Source organism: Ochotona princeps, chromosome 5, assembly GCF_030435755.1.
Source record: "Ochotona princeps isolate mOchPri1 chromosome 5, mOchPri1.hap1, whole genome shotgun sequence".
Classification (NCBI taxonomy): domain Eukaryota; kingdom Metazoa; phylum Chordata; class Mammalia; order Lagomorpha; family Ochotonidae; genus Ochotona; species Ochotona princeps.
The window spans coordinates 90,663,780-90,679,856 of NC_080836.1; the positions used below are offsets into that span (position 1 = coordinate 90,663,780).

General features: G+C 53.7%; 1 protein-coding gene across 13 annotated transcripts in view; it reads right to left on the minus strand.

Annotated features, from left to right (window-relative positions):
- Positions 1-411: 411 nt before the first annotated feature.
- TNS1 (tensin 1) overlaps positions 412-16,077 on the minus strand; it is a 203,458-nt gene continuing 187,792 nt past the window's right edge. For 12 of the 13 annotated variants that reach the window (XM_058664988.1, XM_058664987.1, XM_058664999.1 and 9 more), the window contains 10 exons: positions 14,463-15,460; positions 12,671-12,757; positions 11,876-12,007; positions 11,479-11,571; positions 9,696-9,773; positions 7,864-7,935; positions 7,423-7,591; positions 6,448-6,516; positions 6,077-6,109; positions 412-4,084 (listed from right to left, as the gene is read on the minus strand). In XM_058664988.1, coding sequence (XP_058520971.1) covers positions 3,940-4,084; positions 6,077-6,109; positions 6,448-6,516; positions 7,423-7,591; positions 7,864-7,935; positions 9,696-9,773; positions 11,479-11,571; positions 11,876-12,007; positions 12,671-12,757; positions 14,463-15,460 — 1,876 coding nt within the window. In that variant the 3' untranslated portion in view covers positions 412-3,939. The remainder of the gene's footprint in view (positions 4,085-6,076; positions 6,110-6,447; positions 6,517-7,422; positions 7,592-7,863; positions 7,936-9,695; positions 9,774-11,478; positions 11,572-11,875; positions 12,008-12,670; positions 12,758-14,462; positions 15,461-16,077) is intronic. The other variant, XM_058664996.1, reaches the window with a different exon arrangement.

The following is a 16,077-nucleotide window of genomic DNA, read 5'->3' on the forward strand; positions in this document are numbered from 1 at the left end:
GCTCTACTGCCTGCCAGGAACACCTAGTGGACCCCGGTCCCTTGAGAAACACAGCTGGATGCGAGCAAAGGAGTTTCTTCAACTTTATCATTTATAAAGCCATACAATGGATCGCGAAGAAAACGAGCCGCTGTACAGGAGTGGGGACAGCCTCAGTGAACATACATTCATATCTGGGTCAGGTAGCACAGGCTGAGGGTTTATACAAGGTGGCAGAGGCTATAGGCATGATGATACAAAATATATATTTCCATCTATATAAATACACAGCTGGGGGAGGGGCTTCTGATTCTCCTGCTGAGGGGAGGGGGTGGTAAGGAATCTTATATTTGTTTTGAATGGTGTTCGTAGGGAGCAGGAAGAATGAGAGACACAAGCTCAGCCACGTGTACTCACTCTCCTGCGCTCTCTCTCTCTCACTCACACACATACACACGAACCCAGAATGGGCACACAGGGGAGTGTCAAACCATGTGAACACTGATTAAGAAACCAAACTTGGGGCATCCTCCCACAAAAACCCATTAAGGCAACAAGGTAGACATCTGAAGAGGAGGGGCTAGAGAAGAGCACAGGCGTCCAAGCCTCACTAAGCCTTGGGCCTAACAGCTGCCCTACAGGCCCCGCCTCCCTTTCCCTTTCTTGGCCCCGGGATGTTGAACTCGACCATCCAATTCCTCATCACCTTGTGACCCCCCACTGCCAACTTCCCTAAAGGAGTGAGCAAAATACACACACACATCCACACTTGCACACACACACATCCTAGGTTCCCATTGGTCCAGGGTCTCAGTGCTATGGGACCTGGTCTTGGAGCAAGAGGTGGGCCTCCACCGCATCAGTTACCCAAAGTGTAGGGTGGGCTGGGCGGCAGCTGCCTCCTGTGGCTGAGGCATTGCCCATGTGATCTACCCAGGTGCTGAAATTGGGGCAAAACCAAATAAGGGGCAGAAGACCTAGGAGGAAGAAGAGAGCCCAGTGGGAGGGAAGATGCTGCTCATGTTTCCTGAGCCCTCTGCACCCCTGGGGGACACGAGGAGTCCCTGCTCACACCACTCTGGTCCATCAGGGTGAGGTGTGAGAACAGCCTGTCGTCCTGTCTCCCGAAAGCCTCTACTGGGCCCATCGCTGCCGTGCTTGCTAGTCCCTGACACACCCAGCAACTGCTCAGGCACAAGTCCCAGCTTTTCCAGGCTTGGATGAGATGGGAGAGAAGGCCCTTCCCAAACCTAGCACTTGAGGTCGCTGTCCTCCCAATTCTGGTTGGAGAAAGGAGCCAGGATGCCTTGTGGCATGTGGGAACATCTTAGTCACCCTACCCCTCCTCTGCCCCCGTTATAGCTCATTTGTTCCCCACTTTCCTCTAGGATCACCTCCTCCCTCTGGACACATGAGAGCAGCTTGGGGAGACAGGGCTTACTTGGCAGGGTCTCTGCCACCCCTTCTACCCAAGCCAAGTTCCATAACTGACAAACAAAATTCAACAATAGCAACACACATGCAGGGAAGAACAACTTAACACATTTTTACAAAGTACTAACAATCAATACAAAGTGCTTTCTGTTTGAGGAAATCTTTGGCAAGAACAGACTGTGGTGCTGCGTGATGGCATGTGTACCCATACGTGTGTGCATCTGTGTCCCCTGGGCTCACCTCTGAGGTGAGGGATGCCAGGCCCAAAGGTGCAGTGAGACTGCTCTGAGCTGGGGTCCCCTTCCCAGTGGCTTTCCTGGCCAAGCCAAGGCAAGTTTGGGAAACCTCCCTCGCAGCTCAGGCCCCACAGTGGCAGGGGTGGGTGTTTGCTGGTGGGTGGTGAAGAGGTGGGAAAATAGGTGCAATTGCAGAGCCCACCTTCAGATCCCAGGGCCCAGGTGTAGATGCCAGGCAGCCTCCAGCCTGAACAGGCCACCTGGCAGCAGACAATATGAAGATATTTACAATGTGACTAGGGAAGGGATTAGGGGAGGGGCCAAGCAGGGCATTGGGGTGGAACATCTCAGAAGGAAGAGCACTTTGGGGGACCTCACTGTTGGGGAAGTGGGGTCTTCCCACCCCAACCCATTTCAGACACTCTCCAGCTCCTTGAAACACAACGTCCACACAGATACAGCTCCCTGGAGGAGAAATTTGAGACACACACACGTCCATTTTCGCATCTGCCACGTGCACCCATCTCCTTCCCCTGCCATTCTCATGCTCACAGAGGCCATGGGGACGGGGAAGCTCTCCCCACCACACCCTGGGAACTGACCGCTGGGCTCCAGATAGAGCCTGTGGGAGACCAAGGCCAGGGCAAGGAGAACCGTGACTGGCCCAAGGAGCACGGCCTCCTAGGTCTCATGACTTAACAGATTCAAAGGGACTGGAGTTGGTTCATGGCCAGGAAGGCAAAAAAAAAAAAAAGCAATGTAGGGAACAATAAATACTTCCGGGAAATTTACCTATTTTCTCTCTCTTTTTTTAATCTTTTCTTATATTTTATTAGCTTACAGATCTGTTAGTATGTCTCAAATATATATTATATATATTTATATATCAGTCGATGCCTCACTCTCAGGGACACCACAGGCTTAAGAATGGAGTCCTGGTGAGTTTCTATTGTAGGTGGACCTCGGGCTCTCGGGGGCCCCAGTGCACGCCTTCTGCCCCTGTTCCTTGGGCAGCATGGCCCCATGGCAAGGCTTTGGTGTTACAGGCAGGCCATGCAGGGTGCTCACGGCACCCCAGATAGAAGCAGGCTCCGCCAGAGTGACAGAGGGGAGAGCAAAGTCTGCAGGCTTCTCCCCAGGGGAGCCTGGCCAAGCAGGGCCTTGGGCAGCAGAGCCCCACACAGGGGCAGAATAGGGCAAGGCAGAGAAGAGAAGTTCAACCCACAGCCAGCCCCTAAAAGGCATCATGCAAAGAAGCAAGTCAGATATAAGGCCAGTTCTGGGCATGAAGCCCAAGGATGGGACTGATGGGGGGAGCTAAGGCAGGGTGCTGGGCGTAGGTGGCAGTGACCTGCCCACCTCACTGTGAACCACAAACTCAGCAAAAATGCATGCAGCTCAAAAAAAAAAAAATGCATGCAGCTCAGCTGAGCCCTTCCAGACAGCCTTCCCCAAGGCCACACATATGTTCACTCTCTCCAAAGCTCCAGCTCCCAGAGGGGAAATAAGGGAGAAAGGACTGGTGGCACCCAGGGCCAGCAGAGGGCAGGAAGCACCCTTGGGTGCTCCTACTAAGGACAGCTGTGTCCCTTCCCCACTGCCTGGTTACCCTAAGGCCCTAAATTTCTTTGGACAGCACGCATGTATGCGTGCAAACACGTGAGACAGACACAGGTTCCAGCTGCTGCAGGCCACTCTAGGCCAAGAGGTGAGGATGTGTGACTGCAGACACCTGAGCACCCACACAATGTGTCAGAGGCACAACAGAGGGGCCACAAGGCCTTGGGTCCAAGACACTTGTCAGTGAAAAGGTTCTGCCACCTCTGGTGGGTCTGGATCAGCAACCCACTCTACAGGTGGCCAGGGAAGGGTAAGATTTTTCTCTCCTTGCAGAGCTGTTGAGTGAGGGACGGGAGACTCTTCACTCCCCTGGAGGTGGATTCTTAAGGAGGCTGGCAGGCTCCAGGTGGAGCTCCATTCTTGGAAAGCAGGGTGAGTGGCAGGTGTGCAGCTGGGAGCCCTGGTGCCACCATCTGGGAGGCACGGGAGATTGGCAGTCTTCATCTCCCCGGGGGAATGTGAGTTCTTCTCCTCGGTGTTTTGCGTTCTCTCTCCTCCCCTCTCTCTGCAATTCACTTCCCTCTCCCCATGTTGCACTTTCTTCTCTCCTTCTCCAAAATCAGCCCAAAGTCCTCCTTCTGGATTCCAGGGTGGTCAAGATTCGTGGGTTTGCTCCCTCCCCACACACCCCAGACCCAACTGCCCTGGCCCTGGGCATGGGCCGGGGAGCTCATCTCTTCTGGCCGGCATTCAGCATGACCTTGGAGACAAAGTTGACAATGGCAGAGGCCGGCTGGTTGGGGTCAAGCTCAGCGAAGAGGTGGCAGGCGTTGTCAGTGCTGCTGCCCTGTTTCCGGGCTACAAAGCCGAAGAGCCTGTGGGGGCGCCAAGAGTAACAGGTGTGAGGAGGCAGGGACAGGGACAGCTGTGGGGGAGGGTGGAACCTCAGCTCTGGAGGCCTCGCAGGTGTATGGCTTGGCCTGGTCAACCTCTCCATCCTACCCAACCCCCAGTTTTCCCTGGGTACTAGGGGTTGGGGCTGGCACTAGGAGAACCCTGTCCTGCCACACCACCCACAGGCTGGGGACATAAATCTCCCACCAGGGTGAGAGGGACAAGGCTGTGGATAGTAAGGGGTGGGGAGGAGACCAGAAATAAAGTGGGGACATTCCTAGACAAGCTTCTCTGGCCCCTCCCAGCCCTGCCCCACCCTGCTGACTGCTCTTAGGCATAAACAAGCAAGTGAACCCAGTGGTGCCTGCCTGGCAAAGGCCGTGGCCCCCTCCAACTCCACGAGAAGGTCAGGGTCACACCACACACACACACACACACACACACACACTTGCTCTTAGTCCTCCTGAACTCAAGAGACCCCGGTTCCCAGAGAACGCAGGTCAGAGAAGGGACCCTGCTGCTTGCCCTCCACCTCCACCAGGACTGGAGTGACCCAGTCTTCTCTGCAAAACACAGTTAAAAATATGAGGGCAGAGAACAGAATGTGAGTTCAGGTCCCCTCCCAGTAAGCCTGTTGCTAATTAGAGCAGGACGGGGACTTCAGGACAGCTGGAGACGCCACCCATGGAAACCCCTCGCCGGCCCTGCGCCATGACAGCCAAAATTAGCAGGGCTGGGTCCTGCCTGCTCCTTGTGTGAGTGCACATCCATGCCTGCCTGCTACACAGATCACACACACCCCACACACCACATGCACACAGTACACATACCCCATGCACATACTACCTACACACCCCACACTCCATATATACCACATGCATATATATCACATACATACCGCACACACCCCACATGTACCACCTACACACCTCACTCTACACACACACCCCACATGTACCACTTACACACCTCACCCTACACACCCCCCCCCACATGTACCACCTACACACCTCACCCTACACACACCCCCCACATGTACCACCTACACACCTGACACTCTACACACACACACACCCCACATGTACCACCTACATACCCCACACTCCATACATACCACATGCACATACATCACATACATACCATATGCACACAACAAACACCCCACACACTCCATATACACACCATACAAATACCACACACACATCACACACACCATATATACTCCATATAGATACCACAAATGTACCACATATGCACAGCACACCCCACACACACAATTCACACCCCACACCACCACACACACTACAACCAAACACCCCACAAGCATACCACATGCACATGGAACACACACCCCACACAGCACCACCATACACCCCACATGCATACCACACACAGGGTGCACACCTCCCACGCATGTACCACTATACACCTCACATGCACACAGTACACAAACCCATACATGTACCACTACACAAATCACACACATACTACATACACACAGTACACATACTCTGCACACCCCACACACTCCACAGACATACGACATACCATACATACACCACAACCTACACATGTGCCCTTCATTTCCTATAGCTTTGTTCTCGGGCTTTGCTTCACGGGCTGGGAATAACAGGGCCCCGTGACATGGGGTGGTGCTCAGGCAGGGGAGAAGCCAGGGTCTGGAGAGCAACCCCAGCACCTCCCCTTCCAGACTGGCTTCTCATGGGGCTGCTCTGGCTAGAGTGAGGTGTGTCACCAGGCTTCTGGCACAGGGTATGCCAGACAGCTCTGGCTGCCTCAGCCTGCCAGGATGGAAACCCTGCCACGCACTGCCACCTGCCCCAACTGCAAGCTCTGGCCTGCCCGGAGACACAGGGACTCACTGACCCTGGGGACCCGTTCTATCATCACAGCCCTGCAGGGGCCTCAGCACTGATCAACAGCTGTGCAGGGAAGAAAGAAGCCACACTTACTTAGCAGGGGCACCGCCCTCGGTTTTCATCCACCTACAGAGAGAAAGATGGCTCAGGATGATGCAGGTTCCTTCCCCCCCCCCCCAAGTCTAAACCTGGAAGGGTGTGGGAAAAGCAGAGGAAGCCCCCTCCTTCACCCCAGTCCCCACAGACAGATCCCTGTGAAGATGAGGCATGGGGCACACAAATGTGCCAGTGCAGAGAGGAGAAGCAGACTTGGGTGAAAGACACTTAACAGCAGGTGAAAACGGACAGCTAAGTCCCCAAGGGGCCTCATATCTGCAGTAGGAAAGACTCAGGCAGGTGGTCCTGCAGAGCCTGAAGCACAGACTAGTGTTGTACAGCTGGGTGTGTGGGTCTGTAGAACTTACTTTCTTTGTTGTGGATCCAGGTCACAGAAGGTGACAGTGTTGAGGGGATAGTGTCGTCGGAAGAAGAGCCTGTGGCACACATATCAGATTAACAGAGTGAGTGTCAGGCTGGCTGCTGCCCCTCCTTTCCGCCTGCAGCCAAGACCACCTTCCCACCACCACCTGCAGCTGTCACAGAGTTGCATGGGTGCTCGTTGATGAGCAAACTGGCCTACTCTGCTCCCCCGGGGAGCCTGGGCAGCATGTGGGGACAGATGGATGTGCCCTGTAAACAGGTCCAAGATGCAAGGGACTGGAAAAGGAAGAAACTGGAACTGAGGTGAGAGAAAATGAGCTGGTCCAGAGAGAGAAGCTGCAGTTGGATACACTGGTTGGGGACAGTCCATGACGGAAGGCTCTGTTCCAGGATACAGGTACTTTTATCAGTTGTATGTAGAGCTGTGAAGCCAAAGCAGGAAAACCCTTGTGGAAGGATGGATGCACAGGTGAATAAATGAATGGGTGACTGAATAGTGGGTGGATGGATGTGTAGATGGGAAGGTGACTGAAAGGATGGATGGATGGATGGAAAGAAGGAAGGATGGGTGATTGAAGAGTAGTAAGATGGATAAGTGGGTGGGTAGAAGAGTAGATGGATGAATGATGGATGAGTAGATGGGTGGGTAACTGGAAGGATGGGCTGAAGGACAGGTAGATGTATGGGTGTCAGGAAAGAAGGAAGGAAGGAAAGAAGGAAGGTAGGTAGGTAGGTATTTGGAAGAGTAGAAGGATGCATGGATGGGATAGATGAAAGAATAGATGGATAGAGGGACAAATGGATGGAGAGGGCAAATGGAGGAAGAATGGACACAGGTGAGTAAACTGATGAATTGGTAAGTGGGTGGGTAGGTAAGACAACCAGGTGGTGGGTGTAAGGGAATAAGGGATGGACCAACTGGTAAGCAGGTAAGCAGCACATGGGTAAAAGAATCTTACTTTCTCTGGTTATCCGTCAGTGTGATTCCCTGGGCAGACACCTTGAAGTGAACAATGGTGGCAGCTGGCGTGGGGTCAGCAGCCAACGTCTCAGATGTGGCTTTGGAAATAGCCTGTGGCCCTGTGAGGGACTCCATGTCCACAGAGTTGACGAAGAGCACATTGCAGGCTGGAAGAAAGGGACACAAGGAAGAGTCATGGGGTTGGAGGAGGCGAGATGGCATCACAGGCCCCCTCTTGGCAGGGTGTGGTGTGGGGTGAGGAGGGACCGCTTGCAATTTCAGGCCACAGTGGGCCAAGGCATCTGTATGCAGACGTGCAATCTACCCAGAGACATGGAAGTATAGGAGAGGTTTGCAGCCTGCACCCATAGGAGAGCACAAGGCCAGGAAAGCAGAAAGAAAGGCCTGGGCCAGGGTCCAGTCTCAGGGGACCACTCACCAGCTCCTTGCTTTAGCAGGTCAGAGGTTGAATTGGCGGGGCCAGAGCTATCTTTTGATTCATCTGTGGGGTCTGAGACAAAAATTCAGCTGGTAATTAAAACTCGAGAGCTGGAAAGAAGCACACGTTTGGCTGGGCCTAAGGTGAGCAGTGCAATGGACACTGCCTCTCCTAAGAGGCCCTGGCAGCAGTCACTGCTGGGTGATGTTCAGTACTGAGGGTTCAATGATGCCTCTAAGTGCCTGGCACACTGCATGCAGCCCTGCAGCAGGACAGAGCTGGACTCAAACCCTCGCCCCAGTGCTTACAAAGTCCCTAATAGGGGAGATGATGCCGACCATTCATCACTTCCACGCCCCATGCTCAGCCGGGAGTTCAGCACAAACCTTCCAACAGCAACTGGCAGCAGCCATGGTGATGGTTTGCACTGATGAGTATTTGTGTCGATCAACAAGTGCCCTTACATACAGCCTAACTATAATTTCAACATGAAGAACTGAGCAATGTGTATGTTCACGGGCTTTAATGTTAACCATGTCATGATGGGTTGCACATTGTACAGAATTCCATTTTTTTTTTATCAACCAGATTTTTCAATCTTTGAAAAATCAGGGGGAAAAATCTGAGTGTTGGTTACATCAGGGTTTGACAGCCTCTGGTATGCAGGCTTGTTAAGCACAGCTTGCTGGGCCCAAGACACCCAAGCACCTGAGTAGTAGGTCTTGAGAACACTTACACTTTTAACAAGTTCCTGGGAGAGGTTGACACTGCTGATTGGAGGACAACACATTGAGATCTGTGCTTGACACAATTTAAATAGCAAGCAGTTTCTGATGAACTATTTCCATAAATGACAGAGAAACAGAAGCTAAGTAGCATCTAGCATATGTCATTAACAACACTACCTAAGTTGTAATTTAACTTTGGGTCAGTTATTAATCACTATACAAATCAGATTGGTGAAATAATAGATATTGATAACTACTATTAAAGGTTTCATGTGTTGCTATAACCTCCAGACCTCCAAGCACAGGAATGGATGGAGTCCATGAGCCTTTGGGGCATTTCCAAGGGTGCTCCTGACAGACAGAGTCGGGAGGAGGCAGTGCTCAGACCTTGCTTTCAGCACCAGCCACTACAGAGGTGCACCTGTGCTCTTGGGAGCAGGTGGTAGAAGCTTGTGCTGTGAGACATCCTGAGTCTTCCACCACCCTCCAGGACCGGGACATATTCCTTGCCCATCACCTCAAGTCCCAATGTCCTTGGCAACTCTGCAAACTTCCCATGAGGAACTCTCGCTCTTCTCCAATGACTCAGTGCCCCCCACCCCCAGCCACACAGGTACGGTTGGCCCCATCCTTCCTACCCCCTCCCCTGGAGCACACTCCTTCTTCCCTATCCAGTTAACCCCAGAGCATAGATGCCCATGACCTCAACCTGCCTCCCCTCTCCATCCCTCCCACTGATGCCCACCTTATTCCCAGGACAAGGCCCCTTGGGGATGCCTCCACCTCCCACCACCATCATCACCACCACCACCAAAGGGAGTGAGGCTTACTCTGAAGAAGCTATGTGAAATTGCCTAGATAACTTTCTAGAACAATCTGGCAAGTCAATTCTGAATGTTCCTGGAGTTAAGCTTTTTTAATGAACTCTTCCTTCTTTTTTAATAGGGGGTCGGGGAGCAGGTGAGTGATTCTGATTTTCCCCAAAATGAAAGAACGACCCGAGGATGCCACCCCAGGTGGTTGTTCTGAAGCAGCTGGCACGGCCGAGATCTGGAGTGGCCAGCTCAGGAGTGCGCTTGGCCAGCCGGAGCCTCGCGTGCCTACCTCGGTTTGGAATGACCAACTTGCAGGGCAGAGCCAGTGGGATGATGGAGTGCTGATAAACCAGAGCAGACAGAGATCCTGCAAACAGAGGGACAGAGGCATGTCAGGAGCAGGGATCCCGGGAGCTGAGGGCAAGGAAAGGGCGTCATTCCCCCCCCCCCATACAATCGTCATTTTCTGGATTATCTTTCCTGTATCCCACCAGCAAAGCTTAAAGTTTACCCTCTCTTTTTCAGCAAGACCCAGGAAAATTCTAAAGGCTCACTTAGTAGACACAAAGTAACCTATTTCCTTCATAGAAAGCTCTTCCTTGGGGGTGATGCTGTGGCATGCAGGTTAAAGTTGCTGCTTATAGCACAGGCTTCCCTCATGGGTGCTGGTTGGTTCAAGTCCCAGCTGCTCCAATTCCCATCCAGCTCCCTGTTGATAGCTTGGGAAAACAGCAGAGACCTTAGGTCCCTGCACGCATGTGAGAGAACCTGGAAGAAGTTCCTGGCTCCTTGGCTTTACCCTGGCCCAGACCTGGCCATAGAGGCCATTTGGGAGATGAACCAGCAGATGGAAAATGCCTCCACCCCTACTCTCATTCTCTGTCTTTAATTCTACCTTTCAAATCAGTATAATAAATATTGGGGCCAGTGCAATGGTGGTTCAATCGACTAATCCTCTGCCTGCAATGCCAGCATCCCATATTGGCATTGTTTCATTTCCCACCCAGCTCCCTGATTATATGACCTTGGAAAGTAGTGCAGGATGGCCCCAAAACTCAGGCCTCTGTACCCATATGGTAGACCTGGAAGAGGCTCCTGGCTTCAGATCAGCTCAGCTCTGGCTGTATTGGCCATTTGGGGAGTGAACCAGTGGACAGATCCCTTTGTCTGTGCAAATCTGCCTTTCCAATAAAAATAAATAAATCTTTATATAAATCTGTTTAAGAAATAAATAACCTGGGGCCCAGCACCGTGGCCTAGCAGCTAAAGTCCTCGCCTTAAACACGCCAGGATCCCATATGGGTGCCAGTTCTAATCATGGTGGCCCTGCTTCCCATCCAGCTCCCTGCTTGTGGCCTGGGAAAACCTTGGGTTCCTGCACCCACGTGGGAGACCCAGAGGAAGCTCCTGGCTCCTGGTTTCAGATCGGTGCAACACTGGCCGTAGCGGTCACTTGGGGAGTGAATCACTGGACAGAAGATCTTCCTCTCTGTCTCTCCTCCTCTCTTTATATATTTGATTTTGCAATAAAAATAAATAAATCTTTAAAATAAATAAATAAATAAATAACCTGTTCCTCCTAACACCTGTCCTGAGTTCCCCCAGGGATTAGGACAGTCCTGCAGAAGTGTCAAGCCACTGTGGGGTCAAGTTCCAGCTCAATCACTTATTGCATGTGTGTTCCTGGGGGAATCTAACTTCTGAGAGCCTTCCAGCCCTCGTGTGCAAGTCAGGAACAGCAACAGCAACCACACAGGATTGTGGCAAGACCAGGAGCAAGGCAAGAGACCTGAACAGACTTTCCCACAGTAGGAGGTCCACAGAAGCAGCTACCAGAGTGGTTACTCCAATGGTGACACTAAGTCCAGGCTGAGTAAGACAAACAGATAAGGATGTGGTGCAGCTCAGGAGCCTGACCGGGAGGTCTGACAGAGCCTGTGGTCCCAGAACTTGGGGTGGGGATGGTGAGACTCCCGGAGGTGCCTGGGTATGAGGAAAGGACAGGTACGACCCCTGGAGGCCCCTAAGACAGGGCCAGCCTGCAGTGGAAATAGAGGCAGGGGGAAGCTCACCAAAGTTCGGCTCATTGGGACATCCCTTGAGCTTGACTCCTCTGGGGCCGGTCTCTATCAGGAAATGCCTCACCAGCTCATGGGTAATGTCCCCTGGGAAGAAGCACAAGGAACAAACGCTGGTCACTGCTTGTGGCGTCCCCCTCCTTCGGCCCCAGCCTTCTCCCAGAAGTGCTTGGTCAGGAAGACAAGGTGAGGCTGCAGAGATAACATGGTAGCAAGGACCCCAAGGGATACAGTCGGCCACTTCCCAGCCCCCAACAGCATGGAGGAATGACATTGCTTTCCAAACCCCAAGGCCAAGACACGCTCTGCTGAACAGTAATGTTAGCCATTACTCAATGCAAATAAGGGCTCCTCTAGTTCCCCAGGTAGGGGCTGCTCCAGGTGAGCTCACCTTTCTTGTTCTGTTGCATGATGGTTGGAGGTGGGGAAGACACCTTCATGGCCAGCCCGTAGGCCCCCCGGAAGGAGTGGCTGTCACGGATGATGAAGGTCCCTGGCTCCTGATCCTTAAGAAGTGCGATGGCTGCATTGGGAGGGGTGGGAAGAGAAGAGGAACTGGCCTTGAAGACACTGGCCTTGCCCACGGAATCCCATCTTAGGAGGAGGAGGACACTCTCCAAAGCTGGAATTCAAACGTTCCTAAGGCTCCCATTGCCCCCAGGCTCAGCCAGGGAGCTGTGTAAATGGATGGGGACTGATTATTTTAGGTTTTGCAAGCCGGGTGGTCCCCCAGGGCCATCATTTGTTCCTGTCACTGGTGGCCCAGTGATGTGCAAAACTGCAGCCACAGTGAAAGGCTGCAGGGCTGCCTCCAGCCCAGCCCCCAACGCTTTCCTCAATACCCTGAGTTGGATCTCATCTTTATTCTCATATTTCCAACTCTGGGCTCGTTTCTTCTTTTAAATTTTTTTACAATAGAAAACTCCCCACACCACACAGAAAGCAAAAGCTTCATGCCCTCTTGGCCCGCTCCACACTGTGGCCAGGAAAACCCAGGCTTTGTCATTTCTGAGAATGCTTCTGGCCCCTGCTTCACTGCAGGAAGAACCTCTAACTATCTGACTTTGATCTCAGTCCCCATCTCCACAGTGTAGCTATCACCCACTGAAAAGCAGCACGGGCATGAGCCTGTTCCATGTCCCTGGGGGCCACAGCCAGCTGTGTCCCTCAGGCACCTGCCACTCACCCTGTTCTCTGGAGATGTCAGGCTTGTACCAGTATTTGGAAGTGTCCTGGACAAACTTCACCTTGGCTCGTGTCTCAGGGCTGTTGTCTACAGGAGAAGGAAACAGGATGTTAGGGGTGTTCTGTGCTGAAACCCTAACTCCCAAGACCTGTGAAGACAGCCTTATTTGGAAATAGGATCATTGCAGATGTCATCAAAGTCAGGTGAGATCGCAGTGAACTCATGCAGGTGCTGACCCTGGCTGACTGGGGACCTTAGAAGTGGGAGGCATGGAGGCAGGCAGAGATCAGGTCCTTGTGTCTACCCAAGACACCATGGATGAATAGCCAGCAATCAGAGGAAGCTCAGAGATAGAATGGGACATGTTCCTGGGAGCCTCCAGAAGGAATTGATGCTGTGACACCTTGACTTTGGATGTCTAGCATCCAGAACCATGAGAGAATGCATTTGTGCGGGGCTGGGTGAAGGCTGCTTCGGAAACAAGCACGGAAAGCTTGGGTCCCCAAACGCCCCCCAGCACAATAGCAAGAGTCCAGAGCAGCCTCCACTCCCAAGCATGGCAGTCTGTGCTGCAGGTGCAAGAAAGCTAAGGGAGCAGACTCAGAGGCAGGCTGGGCCACCATGGCCTCGCCAATTGCAGCTTCTTTATGACACTTGCTTGGGCTGCTGGGGTCTGTGTTTGAGAGTAGGTAAGGAGGGACCAGGGAGGAGGTCAGCTCCCTGTCCTGGCAGCTGTCCACTCAGCTGCTGCAAGCTGCCTCTCTCTGCACTGAAGCCCCAGACCCCTGCTGCTGGCTGTGGCTGTGTAATGAGCTGTCAGAGGCGGCTGCAGCCCCATGTGCCTTCCTGTGTTGACTCCAAAGGCTATTTTAAGCAAAGAAGATGGTGGGAAACAGGAAGTGGCCCAACTCCTAGAAATCTCGCATCCTTCAAGGAGTGAGGCTGGGAACCAGATGTCCCTGGTGGGCGGCAGGAAGCAGGGAGGGGGAGTGGTGAGGGGTCACTCTAGGTGTCTCAGCTTGGTCAGGCTCAGGCTCAGACCAGACATGGCCTAGGCAGAAAGCGGTGCTAGGAACCACGCCTGGCTGCCTGAAACAGGCCCAGTATGCCCAGTGCTGCAGGACCACTCTGCACACTGCCAGATCCAAAGTTGGACGACAAAGCTGGTCAGCGGCATGGGCTTGACCTTTGTGTTCAGCTAAGGAATGCTCTGCGGGGAAGGCAAAGATGCCAAGCTCTGCTTACAGGGGAAGGATTCACCTTGCAACCCCTGCATGGGCTCCCAGAGGCCAGATTTGCAGAAACCAGACCCCAACCCTTGACCTCAGCCCATTTCACATCTGGCTGTGAGCACTGGGATGCCGGCAGGGGTTATGCTAAAGTCACCTTCAAGTTGCTAAAAAAAAAAAAAAAAAAAACCTCCAGTGATGCTTTAGTTTGGGGCCTGGTTGGGAGGTCTAGCTCTGCCACTTATTAAGTGTATGACATCAGACAAACGGCGGGAACTTCTATGAGCTTCAGTCTGCTTGTGTGTAAAATGGGACAAGAAGATCTTCTTTCCCAGGCAGCCATGGTGATTAAATGAGATAGGGCTCAGCCATCCACAGAGAGTCTGGCACACAGCATTTACTACCATGATTTTCCCACCATCATCCACAGCCACAGTACCCTCCTACTACACAGACAAGGCACCGTGATTCCCTCAGGGAGCGTCAGAACAGAATGGGAGCAGGGCCTTCACTCTCAGGCTCCATTCACCTGCAGAAGAGGCGGGGGCTGGGGAGAGGCCCACCTGGCATGGAGTACTTGGAGAAGTCAGGCAGAGTGTGGGAGAATGACACAGTGCTGCTGCCACTGGGGCTGGACATGCCGCTGGCCACAGGCGAGGATGACACCTTGCCATTGATGGTGGCATAGTTAGGGAGGCTGCCGGCTCGGTCCCCCACTGACATCCTCCGCTTCTCTGGCAAGGCTGGAGTGGGGCTCCCTTGCCGGAACGCTGCAGAGTCCGGTGACGGGGAGGTGGCAGGGCTGCTCAGGCCTGGGTAGTAGGCAGGGGAGACGGGGAAAGAGGGCGTGGCAGGAGCTTGGTAGCCGGACGCACTGCTTTGCCGGGACAGTGTGGGTCTCCCGTCTTCAGGCGTAGAGTAGCCACCATAGGCCACGTGCCGGTCCAAGCTGGGGCTGCCAGGAACCACAGATCCAGACCCTCCCAGGTGCCGGCCCAGGCTGGGGCTTCCAGGGCTTCCCACTGCGTTGCCATGGAGACCGGAGGTGAGGTTGCCCTGGTGGACCCCAGGGTGCCGGCCCAGACTGGGGCTCCCTGGAGTGGTTGCTGCACTGCTTGAGTGGGGGCTGGCGACCACATTACCATGGAGACTGGGCCCCTGTGGCCCCATCACATGGCGATGGCTTAAACTGGGGCTGCCAGGGGCAGCCATGCTGGGGTTGATGGCCCGCCGGCTGAAACCAGGGCTAGGGGGAGTGTTGGTGCCCACTGTCCTGTGGCGTGCCTGGGGGCTACCTGGCACCGTGTGGATGCCAGCCACACTGAACTGAGGCCGTGCCTGGCTTTCCGGAGACGAATTCAGCTGCTGGAGTGAGTAGTCAGGACTGCAGCCACTGCCCACAGTGGCTGGGAGAGGAGACGAGCTCTGGTGGCTCCTCCGGCCAGACAGTCCGGGCTGTGCCAGGTTGCCAGAACGGAAGCCGGGATCCAACGAAGGCTGGGTGGGTGTCCGGGGGCCCTGGTCACTGTTCTCCCCTGATGGGATGCTCCCTACGGAGGTGCTGGAAAGAGATGGGCAGGGTGGCAGGTTAGGGAGGGGATGTGGAAAGGGTGGCCTCCCAGTGAGGACTGCCTACCTCCAGCAGCCCCTGCAAGCCCCTTGCCACACGTCAGCATCTGCATGTGTTCCCATCACGCTATGGCACTGTGAAAAGCAGCTGAGGCTGCTTTGCATGGTAATGAGGCACCTGTCACTAGGAATATGTAAGCAGAAGCTGACCCACTGGCCTGCTGGTCAGGAAGGGAACTTCCTCCACAGGAAGGTTAGATTAGATGAGCTCAGAAGTTGCTCCCAATTTGAAAATGCTGGTCAAATTCCCCTGGGAAAATAGCCACAAAGGTTCCTCTGTGAAGCTGGGCACCTGTCCATATTGTGGGACACGAGAGAGAGCTGGGTAGGGTGATGCAATGGCCTGGGAGCTGGTCACCTGCATTCTGGTCCTTCAGTTGGAAAGTGAGAAGGCTGAATCAGCAGACCTTGACTAGACCAGACGCACTCAGGCAAGATATGGCCAGGAAGAGCAAGGTTAACAGGCACATGCTGTCTGCAGCAGCGCAGGGAGGCAACTGGCAGACCATGCGCCAGGGCCCCCTGGGAGGGGGTCCTTACAGCCAATGG